The 25,239-nt window shown below is 45.8% G+C and overlaps 1 protein-coding gene across 2 annotated transcripts in view; it reads left to right on the forward strand.

The window, feature by feature from the left end:
- Positions 1 to 25,239, forward strand: part of pde4a (phosphodiesterase 4A, cAMP-specific) — a 734,216-nt gene that overhangs the window by 67,971 nt on the left and 641,006 nt on the right. Inside the window, exon 1 of one of the 2 annotated variants that reach the window (XM_087983116.1) lies at positions 19,214 to 20,515. The exons of the other annotated variant lie outside the window; for it this stretch is intronic. Within the exon in view, the coding sequence (XP_087839242.1) occupies positions 20,253 to 20,515 (263 nt within the window). The 5' untranslated portion in view covers positions 19,214 to 20,252. Of the gene's footprint in view, positions 1 to 19,213; positions 20,516 to 25,239 lie in introns of those variants that run through there. 2 annotated transcript variants of the gene reach the window in all.

Below are 25,239 nucleotides of genomic sequence, written 5' to 3' on the forward strand. Positions count from 1 at the left end.
CTGACCTGTAATTGCTTGGCATACCTTGTAACCATTTTTGAACATGAGCATATTTCTGCAATTCTCCAATCCAAGGCATCCCCGCCCCCCACCTCCAGAGTCCAGGGAAGATTGAAAAGTTTATGGCGAGCAGCCCTGCAATCCCCTTCAATATTCTTTGATGAATCCAGTCTCAGTGCTTAGTGGTTTTTTTTTAATCGATAGCCAATCCAACACTTGCTTGTAAACAATTTTGAACCCTTCTAGTGACACTGTTTTCTCTTCTGTCATTATGCCTTGGGTATCATCTACATCCCTGGTAAAATTAGATGCAAAATATTCATGTAGTACATCAGCCATAGCTGTTGCAGCCATGTGTCAATCTCATTTTTGGTCCCAAATCCTTTTATTACCAGTTTACGTACAGTAGTCTCCTACAAACAGCAATATGATGATGACCAGATCATGTGTTTAAGGGATATTGATTGAGGAACAAATGTTGTCCTGAAAAATGGAAAGAAGTCTTGTACTTCCTCTTCAAGATAACACCACGGAATTTTTTACAAACAGAAACTTGTATTACTGCATTGCTGTTTTCCAATGTTGTAGTATTCATGTAATAGAACAGTAAAAGATCACTTGGGAATTCTCCAAATAATTGGTTGGAATTGGACAGCTGGACTTTTCAGATTTTGAAGGATCTAGTTACAGCTCTTTGACAATGATACATAAGTTGCCTACACTATGTACTGTCTACCCAACATACTGATGTTGCTTTTTCAACAAGACTGACAAATCTTATAACCTTCACTGCTGAAAAGAGCTTGGGCAGCAGTCGAGGACAGTGTCACTTCATTAGAGCAGAGAAATTTGAGTAGAGTTTTGACAGAGGTGTTCAAAATCAGGAATGGCCTTGATAGAGAGAAATAAGAGAAAGCAGTTACGGTGGACAGAGATTTAAGGGGATTAGTAAAAGACCCAGAGTCAAAATGAGGAAACATGTTTTTCACTGCAACAAGTTGTTGTATTCTGGAATGTGCTGTCTGAAAGAGTGATGGTGTCAAATTCATGAGTAAATTTACAAAACGAATCGGATCAATACTTGAAGGGAAAACAATATTAGGACTATGGGGTAAGAGAATAGTAGTTGTACCAGAGACCTAGTATTAGACATGGTCTATCACTGTTCCTTCTGTTCCTTTACTTTCCTTCACTGGGTCAAGATCATAGAATTCCCTACCTAACACCTCCCCATATGAACTCCTGGAGGTCAAGCAAGCCCCTACCACCTCCCCCCCCCACTCCACATCCAGCTTCTAAAATGCAAATAGGAATTTGCCATAACTGATGAGATTGACGGTGCTGGCTAGTTCCTGTGAATAATTTCAAAAGGTTGACTTTAGACTAATGGCATTTGGAGTCTAGAGTTACCATAATGTTTCTGACTTAAGAACGGGAAAAAAAGGGTATTGTTTCAATCCTGTTCATTATTCACTGAATTCATTTGAAACTGTGAGACATGGCAGGATCAGCCACAGTGGTAATACCCTTGCAACAAATTAATATACTGCCAACACTCATGTCTAGGATCCCACATGAAGAATGACACATTAGAGAGATATCAGAATGAGTCCAATGCTTGGAAATGTTCTACACTAAGAATCGTGAGGAGAGAAGAAATTGGAAAGTACATTAACATCAAACAAGTTTGAGAAATCAGTTAAATGTCTTTCTTTGTACAAATCCTCTGTAGGTATTTATTTAGTTCCGAGAAAAATCAGAATTGAAAACGTTATATTAAACTTTTGGTCACCTGAGGCAATTTATTTGCATGCATAATTGAACTAATTAACTCTATAAAATTAGATGGGCATCACTCCAACAATACCCAACAAGCTGGACCTCATCTAGAAAGAAATTGTCCCCTAATCAGCATCCAATGCGTTATTTAAACAGTTAGGTCCTCCAGCATGACATGGTTTCAGTATTTTCACACACAAAATGCACTACAAGAACTCACAAAGACTTCTTTGACAGCAGCTGCCAAACCTAGGACCACTATCACAAGGGGAACATCTACAAGTTGCCCTTCAATTGATAACCATTTAAGCTTAGAAATGCTGCAAATGTTACTTGCCACTTATCAGCCCAAGCTTGAATATTGCCTGGGTCTTGCTGTATATGTACACATATGCTTCATTATCTGAGGTGTTGTGACTGATGCTGAGCAATATGCAATCATCAACAAATATCTCCACTTCTAATACTATGATGGAGAGAGGGTCATTGATCAAGTAGCTTAAGATGATGGCAGCATGACCACCTGCAAGTTCCTCTCCAAGCTTCTCCCCATCCTGACTTAGAAATATATTGTCATTCATTCACTGTCACTGAATCAATATCCTGGAACTTCCTCCATGCAGCATTATGGGTCTACCTACCCCAAATGGACTGCAGCGGTTCAGGAACACAACTCACTACCTTTCTCAAGAGCAACTAAGGATGGCAATAAATACTGGCACATCCAGTGATGCTCACTTCTCCGAATGAATAAAAATGTGCTGAGGATGGTTAAATCAAGGAACTGTTCTGAGGAACACTTGCAGTGATGACCTGAGACGCGGATGATTGACATTCAACAACCACAAGCATCTTCCTTTGTGTTAGAATAACTCCAACCAATACAGAGTTTTAACCTGATTCCCATTGACTCTGGCTTTGCCAAGGCACCTTGATGCTATGCTTGATCAAGTGCCACCTTGATTTCAAGGGCAGTTATTCTTAATTCTGGAGTTAAGATCTTTTAGTCCATGCTTGGACCAAGGCTATACTGAGGGAAGGAACTGAATGGCTCTGGCAGACTGAGTATCAGTGAACAGGTTATTGCTGAGCAAGCACTGCTTATCATCACTTTGCTGATGATTGAGAGTGGGTTAATGGAGTGGCAATATACAGGACATACTCGGACAATTTTCCACATTGTTGGACAGATGTCAATGTTGTAGCTGTACTGGAACAGCTTGGCTAGGGGCACATAAGGTTCTGGAGCACAGGTTTTCAGTATTATTGCCACTGTGTTATGCATTGCCTTTGCATACTCTAGTGTCTGCAGCCAATTCTGGATATCGTATGCAGTGAATTGAATCATCTGGAGGTTATCACCTGTATGTTGGGGACCTTGGGGAAATTCGAGATGGATCATCACTCGCACTTACAGCTGAAAATGGATGTAAGTGCTTCAGCCTTGTCATTTACAATCACATGCTGCATATCCATATCATTGAGGATGGATATATTTATGGAGCCTCCACCTCCTGCTGGTTGTTTAATTGTCCATTACCAAGCATGACTGGATGTGATGGGACTGCAAGAGCTAGAACAAAGGTGCGTCAGTGAATCACTGTTTGTAAAAGGAATGCGCAAAAGTGATTGAGACCCAACAACCACAAGCATCTTTTTCTGTGCAAGAATTAACTCCAACCAGTGCAGAGTTTTAACCTGGATTCCCACTGACTCTGGTTTTGCCAAGGCACCTTGATACCACACTTGGTCAAATGCAATCTTGATCTCAAGGGCAGTTACTCTTACCTCTGGAGTTTAGATCTTTCGTCCATGTCTGAACCAAGACAGTAGTGAGGTAGGAGCTGAATGATAATCTACTGGAAAATTAAAGACAATCAAGAGAAGCTAGACATATCAAACAGAAACAGGACACATTGCAAGTATAAGACACAGGAAGGTTGATTAAAATGGTGAAAAAGATGTTTATGTGGACATAAAGAATTGCACCATTAATATGAAAAACCAAATTAAATTTGTTGTTTCACTGAACAACATGTACATTTTGCAAGAGTGTTGGTGTATAACAGGGGCTGGTTGACAAATTAAACACCATGTGATGTGCTACATTGTGAGAGAAACAATATCATCAGAGAAAAAAAAACATTTTGAACATGAAGAGAAACTTTTAAGAGGATGAAGCACATGACCAAAATCACAAGTTCATAATGAATATGAGCACTGCATCATCTCCCACTCTCAGTCAGTGTGTACAAATGCCACATCGTCTCCCACCCTCAGTCAATGTATATAAATACTGAACCACCTCGCTCTCTCAGTCAGTGCATACTAACACTGCACTATCTCTGAAGCTTAGTCACTGTGTACAATCAATGCACCATCTCCCTCTCTCAGTGTATAGAAACACTGCACCATCTCCCACTCTCAATGAATGTGTACAAAAACTGCATCATCTCCCACTCTCAGTCAATGTTTACAAACAGTAGTCTCCCAATCTCAGTCAGTATGTAAAAATACTGCACTGTCTCCCTCTTTCACTCAGTATGCACAAACACGGACCATCTCGCACTCTTAGTGAATATGGACAAACATTGCATTGTCTCCCATTCTCAGTCAGTGTGTACAAACACTGCATCAACTCCCACTCTCAGTCAGTGTGTACAAACACTGCATCATCTCTCACTATCAGTGCGTACAAACACTGCATCATCTTCCACTCTCAGTCAATGTTTACAAACACTACAGAGTCCCCCAATCTCAACCAGTGTGTAAACACACTGCACCGTCTCCTCCTTCAGTCAATATGTACAAACACTGCACCATCTCCCACTGTCAGTGAATGTGGACAAATACTGTACTGTCTCCCACTCTCAGTCAATGTGTACAAACACTACAGCCTCTCACATGCTCAGTCAATGTGTACAAACACTACATCATCTCCCATTCTCAGTCAGTGTGTACAAACACCGCACTGTCTCCCACTCTCAAATCACTGTGTACAAACACTGTGTCATATCCCACTCTCAGTCAGCGTGCACAAACACTGCACCATCTCCCACCATCAGTGCATACAAACACTGCATCATCTCCCACACTTCATCAATGTGTACAAACACTGCACCATCTCCCACCTCACTCAGTGCGTACAAACACTGCATCATCTCCCACTTTCAGTCAATGTGTCCAAACACTACAGCATCTCCCACTCTCAGTCAGTGTATACAAACACTGCACCATCCCCCACTATCAGTGTGTACAAACACTGCACTATCTTCCACTATCAGTGTGTACAAACACTGCATCATCTCTCACTCTCAGTCAATATGTACAAACACTGCATCATCTCCCGCTCTCAGTCAATGTTTACAAACACTACATAGTCTCCCAATGTCAGTCAGGGTGAAAACACTGCATCATCTCCCACTCTTCGTAAGTGCGTACAAACACTGCGGCAAGGCAAAAGTGAGGACTGCAGATGCTGGAAATCAGAGTCTAGATTAGTGTGGTGCTGGAAAAGTACAGCAGGTCAGGCAGCATCCGAGGAGCAGAAAAATCGATGTTTCAGGCAAAAGCCCTTCATCAGGAATGAAGGCTGGGAGCCTCCGGGTTGGAGAGATAAATGGGAGGGTGTGGGGCTGGGGAGAAGGTAGCAAAGAGTACAATAGGTGGATGGGGTGGGGATGAAGGGGTAGGTCAGAGAGGAGGGTGGAGGGGATAGGTGGGAAGGAAGATTGGCAAGTAGGACAGGTCATGAGGATGGTGCTGAGCTGGAAGGTTGGAACTGGGGTAAAGTGAGGGGAGGGAAAATGATGAAACTGGTGAAGTCCACATTGATGTCCTGGGGTTGAAGTGTTCCGAGGCGAAAGATGAGGAGTTCCTCCTCCAGGCGTCGGGTGGTGAGGGAGCGGCGGTGGAGGAGGCCCAGGACTTGCATGTCCTCGACAAGGTGGGAGGGGGAGTTGAAATGTTCGGCCACAGGGCAGTGGGGTGTCCCGGAGATGTTCCCTAAACCGCTCTGCAAGGAGGCATCCAGGCTCCCCAGTGTAGAGGAGACCGCATCAGGAGCGACTGACACAATAAATGACATTGGTGGATGTGCAGATGAAACTTTGATGGATGTGGAAGGCTCCTTTGGGGCCTTGGATGGAGGTGAAGGGAGAGGTGTGGGCACAGGTTTTGCAATTCCTGCGGTGGCAGGGGAGTGTGCCAGGAGGGGAAGATGAGTTGTTGTGGGGCGTGGACCTGACTAGGTGGTCACGGAAGGAACGGTCTTTGTGGAAAGGGGTGGGCAGGGAAATATCTCCCTGGTGGTGGGGTGACGGAAATGTCGCCAGAGGATGCGGTTTATGCGAAGGTTGGTAGGGTGGAAGGTGAGGACCTAGGGTTCTGTCCTTGTTACAGTTGGAGGGGTGGGGTTTGAGGGCGGAGGTACGGGATGTGGATGAGATGCGTTGGAGGGCATCTTCAACCACGTGGGAAGGGAAATTGTGGTCTTCAAGAAGGAGGCCATCTGGTGTGTTTGTGGTAGATCTGGTCCTCCTGGGAGCAAATACCGCGGAGGCAGAGGAATTGGGAATACAGGATAGCATTTTTGCAGGAGGAAGCGTGGGAAGAGGTGTCAGTGTCAAGTCGGTCATCATTGATGGAGATGGAGAGGTTCAGGAAGTGGAGGGAGATGTCAGAGATGGTCCAGATGAATTTAAGGTTGGGTTGGAATGTGTTGGTGAAGTTGATGCAGGAGCACGAGGTGCCGCCGATGCAGTCATCAATGTAGCGGAGGAGATGGTGGGAAGTGGTGCCGGTGTAACTACGGAAGATGGACTGTTCCACATAGCCGACAAAGAGACAGGCACAGATAGGGCCCATGGCTACCCCTTTCATCTGGAGGAAGTGATCTCCCACTCTGAGTTCTTGTGTATAAACGCTGCACCATCTCCCACCCTCAGTTACTTTGCACAAACACTGCTCCATCTCCCATTCTCAGTCAGTGCGTACAAACACTACAGCATCTCCTACTCTCAGTCACTGTATACAAACACTGCACCATCTCCCACTCTCAGTCAGTGTGCACAAACAGAGCATCATCTCCCACTCTCAGTGTGTACAAACACTGCACCGTCTCCCTGTCTCAGCCAGTGTGTACAAACACTACACCATCGCTCACTCTCAGTCAGTGTGTACAAACACTGCACCATCTCCCACTCTCAGTCAGTATGTACAAACACTGCACCATCCCCCACTCTCAGTCACTGTATATAAACACTACACTGTCCCCCACTCTCCGTGTGTACAAACACTACACCATCTCCTGTTCTCAGTCAATGTGTTCAAACACTACATAGTCTCCCAATCTCAGTCAGTGTGTACAAACACTACATCAATTCCCACTCTCAGTCAATATTTACAAACTCTACATAGTCTCCCTGTCTCAGTCAGTGTGCGCGCACACTGCACCATCTCACACTCACAGTCAGTATGTACAAACACTGCACCATCTCCTACTTTCAGTGAATGTGGACAAACACTGCACCATCTCGCACTCTCAGTCAGTGTGTACAGACATGCACTGTCTCCCAGTCTCAGGCAGTGTGGACAATCAATGCATCATCTCTCACTTTCATTCAATGTGTACAAATACTACATCATCTCCAAGGTCAGCATGTACAAACATTGCACCGTCCCCCACTCTCAGTCACAGTGTACAAACACTGCACCGGCCCCCACTCTCTGTGTGTACAAATACTGCACCATCTCCCATTCTCAATCAATGTTTACAAACACTACATAGTTTCCCAATCTCAGTCAATGTGTATAAACACTGCACCATCTCCCACTCTTAGCGTGTACAAACACTGCACCATCTCCCACTCTCAGTCAGTTTACACAAACACTGCTCCATCTCCCACTCTTAGTAAGTGTGTACAAACACTGCACCATCTCCTACTCTCAGTCAGTTTGCACAAACACTGCTCCATCTCCCACTCTCAGTCAGTGCGTACAAACACTACAGCATCTCCTATGCTCAGTCACCGTGTACAAGCACTGCACCATCTCCCACTCTGTGTGTACAAACACTGTACCATCTCCCGTTCTCAGTCAATGTGTACAAACACTACATCATCTCCCACAGTCAGTCAATGTTTACAAACACTACATAGTCTCCCAATCTCAGTCAGTGTGTATAAACACTTCACCATCTCCCACTCAGTCATTTTGCACAAACACTCACCATCAAGCCAGCGGACAAAGGGGGCGCAGTGGTAGTCTGGCGCACTGACCTCTACATCGCTGAAGCCAAACGCCAACTCGAGGACACCTCTTCCTACCGCCCCCTTGACCATGACCCCACCCCCCATCACCAAACCATCATCTCCCAGACCATACAGAACCTCATCACCTCAGGAGATCTCCCACCCACAGCTTCCAACCTCATAGTCCGGGAACCCCGCACTGCCCGGTTCTACCTCCTTCCCAAGATCCACAAGCCTGACCACCCTGGCCAACCCATTGTCTCAGCATGCTCCTGCCCCACTGAACTCATCTCTACCTACCTCGACACTGTCCTATCCCCCCTAGTGCAGGAACTCCACACATACGTTCGAGACACCACCCACGCCCTCCACCTCCTCCAAGACTTCCGTTTCCCCGGCCCCCAATGCCTCATCTTCACCATGGATATCCAATCCCTCTACACCTCCATCCGCCATGACCAGGGCCTCCAAGCCCTCCGTTTTTTCCTCTCCAGACGTTCACAACAGTACCCCTCTACCGACACTCTCATTCGTTTGGCCGAACTGGTCCTCACCCTTAACAATTTCTCCTTTGAATCCTCCCACTTCCTCCAGACCAAAGGGGTAGCCATGGGCACACGTATGGGCCCCAGCTATGCCTGTCTCTTTGTTGGCTACGTAGAGCAGTTGATCTTCCGTAATTACACCGGCACCACTCCCCACCTTTTCCTCCGCTACATTGATGACTGCATTGGCGCCACCTCGTGCTCCCGCGAGGAGGTTGAGCAATTCATCAACTTCACCAACACATTCCACCCTGACCTTAAATTTACCTGGACCATCTCTGACACCTCCCTCCCCTTCCTGGACCTCTCCATCTCCATCAGTGACGACCGACTTGACACTGACATCTTCTACAAACCCACCGACTCCCACAGCTACCTGGATTACACCTCTTCCCACCCTACCTCCTACAAAAATGCCATCCCGTAGTCCCAATTCCTCCGCCTCCGCCGTATCTGCTCCCAGGAGGAGCGGTTCCACCATAGAACTCACCAGATGGCCTCCTTCTTTAGAGACCGCAATTTCCCTTCCCACGTGGTTAAAGATGCCCTCCAACGCATCTCATCCACATCCCGCACCTCCGCCCTCAGACCCAACCCCTCCAACCGCAACAAGGACAGAACGCCCCTGGTGCTCACCTTCCACCCTACCAACCTTCGCATAAACCAAATCATCCGCCGACATTTCCGCCACCTCCAAACAGACCCCACCACCAGGGATATATTTCCCTCCCCACCCCTCTCCGCCTTCCGCAAAGACCGTTCCCTCCGTGACTACCTGGTCAGGTCCACGCCCCCCTACGACCCATCCTCCCATCCTGGCACTTTCCCCTGCCACCGCAGGAACTGTAAAACCTGCGCCCACACATCCTCCCTCACCTCTATCCAAGGCCCCAAAGGAGCTTTCCACATCCATCAAAGTTTTACCTGCACATCCACTAATATCATCTATTGTATCCGTTGCTCCCGATGCGGTCTCCTCTACATTGGGGAGACTGGGCGCCTCCTAGCAGAGCGCTTTAGGGAACATCTCCGAGACACCTGCACCAATCAACCAAATCGCCCAGTGGCTCAACATTTCAACTCCCCCTCCCACTCTGCCGAGGATATGGAGGTGCTGGGCCTCCTCCACCGCCGCTCCCTCACCACCAGACGCCTGGAGGAAGAACGCCTCATCTTCCGCCTCGGAACACTTCAACCCCAGGGCATCAATGTGGATTTCAACAGTTTCCTCATTTCCCCTTCCCCCACCTCATCCTAGCTTCTAACCTCCAGCAACTCGATCCCCTGACCTGTCCGGACTTGTCCGACCTGCCCAGCTCCTTTTCCACCTATCCACTCCACCCTCTCCTCCCTGACCTATCACCTTCATCTCCTTCCCCACTGACCTATTGTACTCTATGCCACTCTCTCCCCACCCCCACCCTCCTCTAGCTTATCTCTCCACGCTTCAGGCTCTCTGCCTTTATTCCTGATGAAGGGCTTTTGCCCGAAACGTCGATTTTGCCTGTCTTCGGATGCTGCCTGAATTGCTGTGCTCTTCCAGCACCACTGATCCAGAATCTGGTTTCCAGCATCTGCAGTCATTGTTTTTACCATCTCCCACTGTCAGTCCGTGTGTATAAACACTGCACCATCTCTCACTCTCAGTCAGTTTGCACAAACACTGCTCTGTCTCCCACTCTGTCAGTGCGTACAAACATTGCAGAATCTCCTACTCTCAGTCACTGTGCACAAACCCTGCACCATCTCCCACTCTCAGTGTGTACAAACACTGCACATCTCCCACTCTCAGTCAGTATGTACAAGCACTGCACTGTCCCCCACTCTCAGTCACTCTAAACAAACACTGCATCGTCCCCCACTCTGTGTGTGCAAACACTACACCATCTCCCGTTTTCAGTCAATGTGTACAAACACTACATCATCTCCCTTTCTCAGTCACCGTGTAAAAACATTGCACCATCTCCCACTTTCAGTCAGTGTGCACAAACACTGCACCATCTCCCATTCTCAGTCAATGTGTACCAACACTACATCATCTCCCATTCTCAGTTAATGTTTACAATCACTACATAATCTCCCAATCTCAGTCAGCGTCTAAATACATGGCACTGTCTCCCACTCTCAGTCAATGTGTCAAACACTGCACCATCTCCCATTCTCAGTGAATGTGGACAAATACTGCATCACCTCCCACTCTCAGTCCGTGTGTATAAACACTGCACCATCTCCCATTCTCAGTCAGTTTGCACAAACACTGCTCCATCTCCCACTCTCAGTCAGTGCGTATAAACACTACAGCATCTCCTACTCTCAGTCACTGTGTACAAACACTGCACCATCTCCCACTATCAGTCAGTATGTACAAACACGGCACCATCTCCCACTCTCAGTCACTGTGTACAAACACTGAATCGTCCCCCCACTCTCTGTGTGTACAAATACTACACCATCTCCTGTTCTCAATGTGTACAAACACTCCATCAAATCCCACTGTCAGTGTGTACAAACACTGCACCATCTTCCAATCTCAATCAGTGTATACAAACACTGCACCATCTCCCACTCTCAATCAGTGTGTACAAACACTGCACCATCTCCCATTCTCAATCAGTGTATACAAACACTGCACCATCTCCCACTCTCAATCAGTGTGTACAAACACTGCACCATCTCCCAGTATCAGTGCATACAAATTCTGCATCATGTCCCACTCTCTGTCAGTATGTGCAAAAACTGCACCATCTCCCACTCTCAGTCACTGTCTATAAACACTGCTCCATTTCCCACTCTCAGTCAGTGTGTACAAACACCGCACTATCTCCCACTCTGTCAGTGTGTACAAACATTGCACCATCTCCCACTATCAATGCGTACAAACTCTCAGTCAATGTGTACGAACACTACAGCATCTCTTACTATCATACAGTGTGTACAAACTCTGCATCATTTTCCACCCTCAGTCAGTATGTGCAAAAACTGCACTGTCCCCCACTCTCAGTCACTGTCTACAAACACTGCTCCATCTCTCACTCTCAGTCAGTGTGTTCAAACACTGCACCGTCTCCCACTCTCAGTGTGTACAAACATTGCACCGCCTTGCACTCTCAGTCAGTGTATCCAAACATTGCACCATATCCCACTCTCTGTCACTGTGTACAAACACTGCATCATCTCCCTCTCTCAGTCAATGTGTACAAACACTGCACCATCTCCCAGTATCAGTGCATACAAACACTACACCATCTCCTAATCACAGACAGTGTGTACAAACACTGCATCATTTCCCACTCTCAGTCAGTGCGTACAAACTATCTCCCAGTATCAGTGCACATAAATACTGCACCATCTCCCACTCTCAGTGCATACAAACACTGCACTGGCTCTAACTCTGAGACAGTGTGTCCAAACACTGCACCATCTCCTACTCTTAGTAAGTGTGTACAAACACTGCATCATCTCCCTCTCTCAGTCAATGTGTACAAACACTGCACCATTTCCCACTCTCAGTCAGTATGTACAAACACTGCACCATCTCCCAGTATCAGTGCATACAAGCATTGCATCATCTCTCACTCTCAGTCAATGTGTACAAACACTCCATCATCTCCCACCGTCAGTCAGTGTGTACAAACACTGCACCATCTCCCACTATCAGTGCATACAAACTCTACATCATGTCCCACTCTCAGTCAATATGTTTGAACACTACAGCATCTCCTACTCAGACAGTGTGTACAAACACTGCACCATCTCCCACTTTCAGTCACTGTGTACAAGCACTGCATCATCTCCCTCTCACAGTCAATGTGTACAAACATTGCACCATCTCCCACTCTCAGTCAGTATGTATAAACACTGCACCATCTCCCCACTCTCAGTCAGTATGTACAAACACTGCACCATTTCCCACTCTCAGTCAGTATGTACAAACACTGCACCATCTCCCACTCTCAGTCAGTATGTACAAACACTGCACCATCTCCCACTCTCAGTCACTGTGTACAAGCACTGCATCATCTCCCTCTCACAGTCAATGTGTACAAACATTGCACCATCTCCCACTCTCAGACAGTATGTACAAACACTGCACCATCTCCCACTCTCAGTCACTGTGTACAAGCACTGCATCATCTCCCTCTCACAGTCAATGTGTACAAACATTGCACCATCTCCCACTCTCAGTCAGTATGTACAAGCACTGCATCATCTCTCACTCTCAGTCAATGTGTACAAACACTCCATCATCTCCCACCGTCAGTCAGTGTGTACAAACACTGCACCATCTCCCACGACAGTGCATACAAACGCTGCATCATGTCCCACTCTCAGTCAATGTGTACGAACACTGCAGCATCTCCTACTCTCAGTCACTGTGTCTACAAACACTGCACCATCTTCCACTCTCAGTCAGTGTATACAAACTGCATCATCTCCCACTCTTAGTAAGTGTGTCCAAACACTGCACCATCTCCCACTCTCAGTGCATACAAACATTGCACCGTCTTCCTCTCTCAGTCAGTGCGTAAAGACACTGCACCGTCTCCAACTCTGAGTCAGTGCGTACAAACACTGCACCATCTCCCACTCTTAGTCAGTGTATACAAACACTGCACCATCTCCCACTCTCAGTCAGTGTATACAAACTGCATCATCTCCCATTCCTAGTAATTGTGTATAAACACTGCACCATCTCCCTCCCTTAGTCAGTATGTACAAACACTGCACCATCTCCCACTCTCAGTCACTGTGTACGTACACTACTCCATCTCCCACTCTCAGTCAGTGTGTACAAACACTGCACCGTCTCCCACTCTCAGGCAGTGTGTACAAACACTGCACCATTTCCTACTTTCAGTCAGTGTATACAAACACTGCACCATCTCCTACTCTCAGTCAGTATGTACAAACACTGCACCATCTCCCACTCTGTCCGTGTGTATAAATACAGCACCATCTCCCACCCTCAGTCAGTGTGCAAAACACTGTGCCATATTCCACTCTCGGTCAATGTGTACGAATATCACAGCATCTCCTACTCTCAGACAGTGTGTACAAACACTGCACCGTCTCCAACTCTCTGTCAGTGTGTGCAAATACTGCACCATCTCCCACTATCAGGGCGTACAAAACTGCATCATCCCCCACTCTCAATGTGTACAAATACTACAGCATCTTCCCCTCTCAGTCAGTGTGTACAAACACTGCTCCATCCCACAGCTCTCAGTCAGTGCGTACAAACACTGCAGCATCTCCTACTCTCAGTCACTGTGTACAAACACTACAGCATCCCCTACTTTCAGGCACCGCCTCCCTGTCTCAGTCAGTGTGCACACACACTGCACCATTTCGCACTCGCAGTCAGTATGTACAAACACTGCACCATCTCCCACTCTCAGTGAATGTGGACAAACACTGCACCGTCTCCCACTCTCAGGCAGTGTGGACAAACAATGTGTCATCTCCCACTCTCATTCAATGTGTACAAACACTGCATCGTCTCCCACTCTCAATCAGTGTGTACAAACACGGCACCATCTCCCAATATCAGTGCATGCAAACACTGCATCATCTCTCACTTTCAGTCAATGTGTACAAAAACTCGATCATCTTCTACTCTTAGTCATTGTGTACAAACACTGCACCATTTCCCACTCTCAATCAGTGTGTACAAACACTTCACTGTCTCCCACTTTCAGGGTGTACAACCACTGCATCATCCCCCACTCTCAATTTGTATAATCACTTCAGCATCTCCCACTCTCTGTCAATGTGTACAAATACCGCTCCATCTCCCACTCTCAGTCAGTGTGTACAAACACTGCACCGTCTCCCACTCTCAGTGTGTCAAACATCGCACTGTCTCCTACTGTCAGTCAGTGTGTACAAACACTGCACCAGCTCCCACTCTCAGTGTGTACAAATACTACATCATCTCCCACTCTCAGTGTGTATAAACTCTGCACCATCTTCCACTCTCAGTCAGTGTGTACAAACACTGCACCATCCCCCTCTCTCAGTCAAAGAACAAAGAACAAAGGAAATTTACAGCCCAGGAACAGACCATTCGGCCCTCCAAGCCTAAGCCGATCCAAATCTACTGTCTAAACCTGTCGATCAATTCCTAAGCATCTGTATCCCCCTGCTCCCGACCTACTCATGCATCTGCCCAGACACATCTTAATTGATTCTACCTTGCCTGCCTCTACTACCTCTGCTGGCAATGCATTCCAGGTACCTAGCACCCTCTATGTAAAGTACTTGCTGCATGTATCCCCCTTAAACGTTTCACCTCTCACCTTGAAAGCGTGACCACTCGTTATTGAATCCTGCACCCTGGTAAAAACCTTATCTCTATCTACCCTGTCTATACCCTCCATGATTTTGTAGACGTCAATCAGATCCCCCACTCAATCTCTTTTTTTCTAATGAAAACAAACCTAACCTACTCAACCTCTCTTCATAGCTTGCTCCTTCCATACCAGGCAACATCCTCGTAAACCTTCTCTGCACCCTCTCCAAAGCGTCCACATCCTTTTGGTAATGTGGCTACATGAACTGTACACAGTATTCTAAATGTGGCCGAACCAATATCGTGTACAGATTTAACATGACCTGCCAGCTCTTATACTCAATACCCCGTCTGATGAAGGCAAGCATACCATATGCCCTCTTGACCACTCTATCCACATGTGCAGCAACCTTCAGGGTACAATGGACCTGAACTCCCAGAACTCTCCGCTCATCAACTTTTCCCAAGGCTCTACCGTTTACTGTATAATTCGCTCGATACTTAGATTTCCCAAAATGCATCACCCCAGTGTCAGTGTGTACAAACACTGTGCCATCTCCCACTCTCAGTCAGTGTGCACAAACACTGCACTCTTTCCCTGTCTCAGTCAGTGTGCACAAACACTGCACTGTTTCTCTCTCTCAGTGTGTACAAACACTGCACCATCTCCCAATTTCAATGAGTGTGTACAAACACTGCACGAGCTCCCACTCTCAGTCAATGTGTACAAACTCTGCATTGTCTCCCACTCTCAGATAGTGTGTACACACACTGCATCATTTCCCACTTTCAGTCAGTGTGGACAAACACTGCACTGTCTCCCACTCTCAGTCCATGTGTACAAACATTGCATCTGCTCCGACTCAGTTAATGTGTACAAACACTGCACTGTCTCTCTCTGTCTGTCTGTGTACAAACACTGTACCATCTCCCACTCTCATTCAGTGTGTACAAACACTGCACCATCTCCCAGTATCAGTGCATGCAAACTCTGCATCATCTCTCACTTTCAGTCAATGTGTATAAAAACTCAATCATCTCCTACTCTTAGTCATTGTGTACAAACCTGCACTGTCCCTCTCTCTCTCTCTCTCAGTCAGTGTGTACAAACACTGCACCATCTCCTACTCTCATTCAGTGTGTACAAACACTGCACCATCTCCCAGTATCAGTGCATGCAAACACTGCATCATCTCTCACTTTCAGTCAATGTGTACAAAAATTCGATCATCTCCTACTCTTAGTCATTGTGTACAAACACTGGAGGAGAAAGTGAGGACTGCAGATGCTGGAGATCAGAGCTGAAAATGTGTTGCTGGAAAAGCACAGCAGGTCAGGCAGCATCCAAGGAACAGGAGAATCGACATTTCGGGCAAGAGCCTGAAGAAGGGCTCATGCCCAAAACGTCGACTCTCCTGTTCCTTGGATGCTGCCTGACCTGCTGTGCTTTTCCAGCAACACATTTTCAGCTGCACCATCTCCCACTGTCAGTCAGTGTGTACAGGCACTGCACCATCTCTCACTCTCAATCAATGTGTACAAGCACTGCACTGTCTCCCACTCTCAGTGAGTGTGTACAAACACATCACTGTCTCCCACTTTCAGAGCATACAACTACTGCATCATCCCCCACTCTCAATGTGTACTAACACTACAGCATCTCCCACTCTCAGTCAATGTGTACAAACACCGCTCCATCCCCACTCTCAGTCAGTGCGTACAAATACTGAACCATCTCCGACTCTCTGTGTGTACAAACACTGCACCATCTCCCACTCTCATCAGTGCATATAAACACTGCACCATCTGCAACTCTCAGTCAGTGTGTACAAACACTGCAACGTCTCCCACTCTCAGTGTGTGAAACACTGCACCGTCTCCTACTGTCAGTCAGTATGTACAAACATGCACCATCTCTGACTGTCAGTCATTGTGTACAGACACTGCACCATCTCCTACTCTCAGTCAGTGTATGCAAACAATGCATCATCCCCCACTCTCAGTCAGTGTGTACAAACACTGCACCAGATCCCACTCTCAGTCAGTGTATACAATCGTTGCACCATCTCACACTCACAGTCAGTATGTGCAATCCCCACATCAACTCCCCCCTTCCAGTCAACGTGTACAAATGGAACACCTTCTCCAACTCTTAGTAAATGTGTCCTAACACTGCACCATCTCCCACTCTCAGTCAGTATGTACAAACACTGTACCATCTTCCACTCTCAGTCAGTATGTACAAACACTGCACCATCTCCCACTCTCATTCAGTGTGTACAAACACTGCACCATCTCCCTCTCTTAGTCAAAGAACAAAGAACAAAGGAAATTTACAGCCCAGGAACAGACCATTCGGCCCTCCAAGCCTGAGCCGATCCAAATCTACTGTCGAAACCTGTCGATCAATTCCTAAGCATCTGTATCCCCCTGCTCCCGACCTACTCATGCATCTGCCCAGACACATCTTAATTGATTCTACCTTGCCTGCCTCTACTACCTCTGCTGGCAATGCATTCCAGGTACCTAGCACCCTCTATGTAAAGTACTTGCTGCATGTATCCCCCTTAAACTTTTCACCTCTTACCTTGAAAGCGTGACCACTCGTTTTGAATCCTGCACCCTGGGAAAAAGCTTATCTCTATCTACCCTGTCTATACCCTTCATGATTTTGTAGATGTCAATCAAGTCCCCCACTCAATCTCCTTTTTTCTAATGAAAACAAACCTAACCTACTTAACCTCTCTTCATAGCTTGCTCCTTCCATACCAGGCAACATCCTCGTAAACCTTCTCTGCACCCTCTCCAAAGCGTCCACATTCTTTTGGTAATGTGGCTACATGAACTGTACACAGTATTCTAAATGTGGCCGAACCAATGTCGTGTACAGATTTAACATGACCTGCCAGCTCTTATACTCAATCCCCCGTCTGATGAAGGCAAGCATACCATATGGGCGGCACGGTGGCAATGGGCGGCACGGTGGCACAGTGGTTAGCACTGCTGCCTCACAGCGCCTGAGACCCGGGTTCAATTCCCGACTCAGGCGACTGACTGTGTGGAGTTTGCACGTTCTCCCCGTGTCTGCGTGGGTTTCCTCCGGGTGCTCCGGTTTCCTCCCACAGTCCAAAGATGTGCAGGGTCAGGTGAATTGGCCATACTAAATTGCCCGTAGTGCTAGGTAGGGGTAAATGTAGGGGTATGGATGGGTTTCGCTTCGGCGGGTCGGTGTGGACTTGTTGGGCCGAAGGGCCTGTTTCCACACTGTAATGTAATCTAATCTAAATGCCCTCTTGACCACTCTATCCACCTGTGCAGCAACCTTCAGGGTACAATAGACCTGCGCTCCCAGATCTCTCTGCTCATCAACTTTTCCTAAGGCTCTTCCGTTCATTGTATAATTCGCTCTAGACTTAGACTTCCCAAAATGTATCACCTCAGTGTCAGTGTGTACAAACACTGCACCATCTTCTACTCTCAGTTAGTGTGCACAAACACTGCACTGTTTCCCTCTCTCAGTGCGTACAAACACTGCACCATCTCCCAATTTCAGTCAGTGTATACACACTGCACAAGCTCCCACTCTCAGAGTCCAAAACTGCAGCATCTCCCTCTCTCAGCGTATACAACTTTCACAGCGTCCCACGCTCAGTCCCATGTGTACAAACATTGCACCTGTTCCCACTCAGTTAATGTGTACAAACATTGCACTATCTCTCTCTGCCTGTCTGTGTACAAACACTGTACCATCTCCCACTCTCAATCAGTGTGTACAAGCACTGCGCTGTCTCTCTCTCTCAATCAGTGTGTACAAACACTGCACCATCTCCCACTTTCATTCCATGCTTTTCTATCTTTGGGTTTATTTCCTGAAGAAGGGCCTGTGCCCGAAACGTCGAATCTCCTGTTCCCTGGATGCTGCCTGACCTGATGTGCTGTTCCAGCAATAAAGTTTTATCTTTGGGTTTACACTCTCAAAGTTTCTTGAAGGGAATATTTTCTCTTCCACTGTGTCGTTTAATGTAGAGGAAATGAGCCAATCAGATCAGGGAACATCTCGCCTAACTTTCCCGTTGATTTCTTAAAAAATAGAATCAGGAATGTGTCTAGCACGTTCACCTGGCTGGTTAATTAAATAGATTATTAAGGAACAGGTTAGACTAGCGGGAAACAAGCGGAGATACACGGAAATAGACATGGATAATAAACAAGAAATAGAGACAGCACATACAGCAGGATGGAGAGATGACAGAAACAGGTTTCTTTGATGTTGTTGAGAAGGAGACTGTGGTTTGTATGTCTCGGTGCCAGAGAGCGCTCGCGAGTATTTCTTAGCAACAGAATAAGATACTGATCTTCACTGCTCCAGAGAGGAAGGGAGGGAGAGAACGCACGGAGAGGACTGAGGGGCAGAAAGAGCTCTGGAGAGAGGCTGAACTCTGCAGTGGAGAAGCTGAGCAATAATCCAGCGCTGAGACTGGTCAGAGAAGGTGCTAGCAGCAAGACCTCAGGCAGGAGAGGGCACAAGGAACTGCAAATGTAAGTTTGGTGGGAATACGTGGGACGGCCGGGGAGAGGCGGATTTCATAAAAGCTGAATTAAAAATAGAAGCCGGGCGACAGAGGAATGATGAGTCTGGAACACGGTGCCGGCGAGGAAAAGGGAGAAGTTTATTAGCGATTGGAAAGGGTGCCGGGTGCCCATTGCGTGCGGGAGAGCTGGGAGCCAGCCTGAGGATGGGCGAGATACCAAGAGGCGTTTAAACAGGGGAGCGAGCGATCCGCTAGACAGACAGCGATCAGAGCAAAACAAACCAGGCAAATGGAAGTGCAGCAGGATAGGAATCGCTGCTGATTCAGACCAAATCAAAACAGAAACAAAAATTAGAAGGTGTACATTAAAAAGGAAGCAGGAGAGGAGCGACTAAAATGAGTTGAACAGCAGTGTGTTGCTGCCTACGAGACTGAACTGCTAAAAAAAAACCCACATTATTTTGTAACAACAACATCCCCAGGAGGAGCCAGGCAAGGAGGAAAAGTCTCAGAATCAAACCGGGGGGGAAGGCGGTGTCAATGAGGATAGTGCCAGTGGCGGCACTGAATGAATGAACTGAGGTCAGCTCAGTCTCTTGGAGGGTCTGGGGGCCTCGAGTCCTTGTCACAGGGCCGGGAGGGAGTCACTTACAGCCTCCTTCCCTCAGCCCCAGCCGGTACCGGCGGCTTTGCGGCCATCTGATGAGCTGAAACTTCATCCCTGTCTGTGCCCCTGAACCCAGAGCTGAGCATCTGCTGGAGCCCTGCCGGGTCACTGTGAGCCGTGAGGTGGTGCCCATTACATTGAGACCAGCTCTCCCCCCCCCCCCACCCCTTCTCCCCTCGTCCGGCGATGGATCCTCCACCTTGCTCCAAGAAGAGCTTGTCTCTGTCCCTGCCCGTCCCCAGAGAGGGGCAGAACACCCTCAAACCCCCGCAGCACCTGTGGAGACAACCCCGAACACCCATCAAAATCAAACACCGCGGATACTCGGACACAGACCGGCATGTACACCGCCAGATGGAGCGATCTAACGCCGTGGATACAAGTGACAGACCCGGGCTGAATAAATCCCGCATGTCCTGGCCATCGTCCTTTCAAGGGACTCCCAGACGGTAGGACTGGACTTATCTAACTACTCAGTAAACAAGGGTCTAGCTGGCGCAATTTCCGTTCGAACACGTTACTTCTCCATTTCAATTGAGAGCTGTGCTTGATCCCAAATGGTGATATTAATGAATGCTCCATCACCCTATCTAGGGTTGTGAGAGTGACGAAAGACTGTTTGTGTTAGTCATTTTCTCAGCAAATTTATATATCTTTAAAGTTTTTCAAAGTTTAAAAAAATGCTCCATACAAGACCCTGAGTATTGAAGGTTATCTCTGTCCATTGGGGGCAGTGCTGGGGGAAGATAGCAAGTACACAGTGATAGCAATGTCTGTGCAATGGGGTGCATTGGAAACTGTCTCCACAGGGACTGTCTGAACAATGTGGGAGCTGTTTAAGGAACAGAGACAGTGTAGTGCTAGGATACTTGTAGTTATTCTTACCTCTTATTTTTGCATGTGCTTTGAAGATGTTTAAACATGAAAATGCCATTGCATCACTTGTATGAACTGTCATAGCATCCCAATTACAGGAGTATTGTTGGCTTCAGAACACACACGTACCAAAACTGCATACCACTACACGTATGTTTTTAAAATGGCTCAATACAGAGTTCTTTTTCCAATTGTTTGGTTTCCCCTCCTCAAAATGCCACCTTATGCCCTGGTGCAGAATACCTCTGCTATCTTATGCCAAGTGTCCATTCTTTACGAGTAAAGAAAGGCAGTAAGCGTTGCTATCAATTGCCTGGCTTTAGCTCATATCTATGCACCTGTCATTTCTAATGGGGGTTAAATTTCCTCCGTGTAACTCACGCTTTCAAGGCTAATTGTGACTGAGATCAGCATAGAGCCAAAATCAAGCCTGAAGCCTCTGGTCCATCCAGCTCTGGTACACAATGTCGTGATCAAAACATCCATTGCAGAAGTTGGGAGTGTTTTTGGTGCATCTTTCTGATTCACAGGCAATTGTCATAATTGTAATTAAAATCTTGAATATATTCATCATGCTAGTTAAAGGTCCAAATCAATGATGCCTTTAGGTTTTCCAGCATTAATGCATTAGAACCCAGTGATGTGATGTGACAAATATGACAGCCAGTTCTACACTAGCCACTAGGTTTTGGAGGTTTGTCAATTTAAGTCAGAATATTTTTGACCTAGTCTTTTTTCCTCATTAACTGACATTTCTAATTTCCAAAATGAAGTCTTAAATAAAAAAAAAATCATACTACACAATTATGTCATTCAACTTATCATTGGATTGTCTATTGTAATTTTTTTTATTTTGTTCAAATTTTCACTAAAGGCCTCAGCATAGGGTTTGCTTGGATATTTTATGTCTCAGCCCCAACATTGAGAACGGTTTCAGTCACAATTATACATCCTGAACAGGAGATGAATAGTAAATGGAGAGTGCCAACATGCTGTGAGCATTTGGCATTTTCTTTGCTTATACCAAACTTCAAAAGATGGGCGATTGGGTGGTAAAAATTTTTTTAAGAAAGATGAATTTAAATAAATATGTGACGAAGTTTGCTTTTCTGTTATGGATTCCTCTTAGAAAAAAACTAAAGCAGGATGTGAACAAAATCAGCTATTATTTTGTGTGAGAATTTCCAGCACTGGCAAAAAAAATCAGCTGTGGCTCCTTTTATTAGTGATTATTAAAGAAAGTGTACTGTTTACAGAGAATTGATTTTAATTATTTCAATAAAGAATCTCTCCTGTGTTGTTCTAGAGCCTTTGTAAAAACCTGAACATCATATATACATAATGACCTTTAAGTATTTGATAGAATAATTTTTGTTCCTTTTTAAAGGCACACATGGAGGTTATATAAGATTGTTAGTTCATTATGTTTACAAAACATAAGTATTAATTGGTCAAAAGAAAATTCAGAACATGCTGAAGATGGGGAAATTGATGGAAAGGTATGATATTTGGGAAAGCATAAATATGGAGTCTGGTAGTTTGACAGATCCCAAGTTGTGGTTTGCGTTCCATTCTCATGAGTCCCCTTTCCCATATATATGTACATTCTGCTTTTCCAAAAGCCATCAGTTTCTGGTAGACTCAAATAATGGACCTCAACAAGTTCTTCTTTAGATTTCCTCACTTCTATAACTTCTTCCTCTTCAGGCTCTGCAGCCACTCACCAATGTTTGTAAATCCCAAAACCACATTATAAGACTCCAACCCATCGTATCTGTTACTGTGGGAGACCATCACTTTACACTTGTTATTTTAAAATCCTAAACTCATGCCATTAAACAGCTGGTATTTCTTTTTCTAGCTCAGTATGTTCTGGATGTGTTCCAGGAGACACTTTATTAAAAGGGTACTTAATACTGGAATCATTTACTTTCTGTGATGTTTTAACCAGCAATGCCAATAAAGCCACTCCTTTGTGAATGTGGTGCTATAGATCATTATTTATTGGTGTTATTTACATTCTAGTAAGTTAGCAATGTTAAAGGAACATTATTCTCATCTGAAACAATCATTATCAGCACATCCCATCTTAGTTTTTCATCCTCTGACCTGGAGCCACCATTAGTTTGCATGCAGTTATTAGTTTATTTGTCTGGGTCATCCTTCACATTCCCAACCTACCAACCATTCTTTGTCAGATTGTCAAGACAATTATAGAGATATACAGCACAGAAACAGACCCTTCGGTCCAACTTGTCCGTGCTTACCAGATATCCCACCCCATTTTAGTCCCACCTGCCGACACCTAGACCATATCCCTCCAAACCCTTCCTATTCATATACCCATCCGGATGCCTTTTGAATGTTGCAATTGTACTAGTCTCCACGGCTTCCTCTGGCAGCTCATTCCATACACGTACCACCCTCTGCATGAAAACGTTGCCCCTTAGGTCTCTTTTATATCTTTCTCCTCTCACCCTAAACTTATACCCTCTAGTTCTGGACTTCCCCCACCCCAGGGAAAAGACTTTGTCTATTTATCCTATCCATGCCCCTCGTGATTTTATAAACCTCTGTAAGGTCACCCCTCAGTCTCCAATGCTCGAGGGAAACCAGCCCTAGCCTATTCAACCTCTCCCTATAGCTCAAATCCTCCAACTCTGGCAACATCCTTGTAAGTTTTTCTGAATCCTTTCAAGTTTCACACCATTTTTCAGATAGGAAGGAGACCAGAATTGCAAGCAATATTCCAACAGTGGCCTAACCAATGTTTTGGACAGCCGCAACATGACCTCCCAACTCCTGTACTGAATACTCTGACCAATAAAGGAAAGCATACCAAATGCCTTCTTCACTATCCTATCTACCTGTGACTCCACTTTCAAGGAGCAATGAACCTGCACGCCAAGGTCTCTTTGTTCAGCAACACTCCCTAGGACCTTGCCATTAAGTGTATAAGTCCTGCTAAGATTTGCTTTCCCAAAATGCAGCACCTCACATTTATCTAAATTAAACTCCATCTGCCACTTCTCAGCCCGTTGGTCAACGGTAATGGGCTGGTTCCATACTCATTAAATCATTCCATTGTGACTGAATACCGTAAGTTGCTTGCAACAAAACCATCGTCCAAACCTATGGTAATGTGTTTTTGATCACAAAAGGATAATAAGGTAAAGCTATCCAATCAGAGCTTACTAATTTTAACCAGGTCTCAACTTGGGCTGATTTTAATCAGATCCTCAGATAGTTTTGAGAGGGTTGATTTTAATCAGATCTTCAGACAGTTTTGGGAGGAGCTGATTTTTAAATTCTCAGTACATGGAGGGGCTGATTTTAATAACATCTCAATTCAGAGAAGGTCAGATTTTAATCAAATCTGAAATCAGGGAGGGACTGATTTAAATCAGATCCCTCAAACTGTATTTGGAGGGTCTGCTTTTAATAGCGTCTCAATCTCAATCAAATTTTCATCAGACCTCAATAAGGGTGGCACGGTGACTCAGTGGTTAGTACTGTTGCCTCACAGCGCCAGGTACCTGGGTTCAATTCCAGTCTCAGGTGACTGCCTGTGTGGATTTTGCACATTCTCCCTGTGTTTGCATGGGTTTCCTCCACAATCCAAAAATGTACAGGTTGGGTGAATTGACTATGCTAAATTGCCCAAAGTGTTAGGTGCATTAGTCAGAGACAAAAGGGTTTGAGTGTGGTGGTCTTCAGAGGGTTGGTGTGGATTTGTTGGGGGAAATGACTTGTTTCCACATTGTAGGGAATCTAATCTGATCTAATCAAATAAGATCCCAATAAGGGGAGTGGCTGATTTGAATTAGGTCCTCACTCAGACAATTCAGGGAGGGACTAATTTTAAATACAGATACAAATACAATTCAGATTTGGTCAGATATTAACAAGGGAGGGATTGATTTAAGTCAAGTCTCAGTGTAGAAGGTCTGATTTCATTCTAATCTCAGTTCAGGGAGGGACTGATTTAAATTAGATCCACACATAGAACATATAACATGCAACTTTGTATTGGATGATGAAATCATGTATTGCTTTACAAAAACAAGCTCACCATGCGGCGAGGTCACCAACAGGCTGTTGAGAGATCATGGAGCTTGTCAGAAAACAAAGATCATAGTCTGTCATGTAGACTTAGATTAGATTACTTCCTTAGATTACTTACAGTGTAGTGGCTTACCATGTAGTGCTCGTAAATCACCTTGCCCTGACTGTGAGGCATGGATACAACCTAATGGTGGCACATAAATTAACCAGATGAATTACACCATTGCTGTTT

Source organism: Chiloscyllium plagiosum, unplaced genomic scaffold, assembly GCF_037043375.1.
Source record: "Chiloscyllium plagiosum isolate Xiang-an unplaced genomic scaffold, Cpla_swu_hap1 HiC_scaffold_45, whole genome shotgun sequence".
Classification (NCBI taxonomy): domain Eukaryota; kingdom Metazoa; phylum Chordata; class Chondrichthyes; order Orectolobiformes; family Hemiscylliidae; genus Chiloscyllium; species Chiloscyllium plagiosum.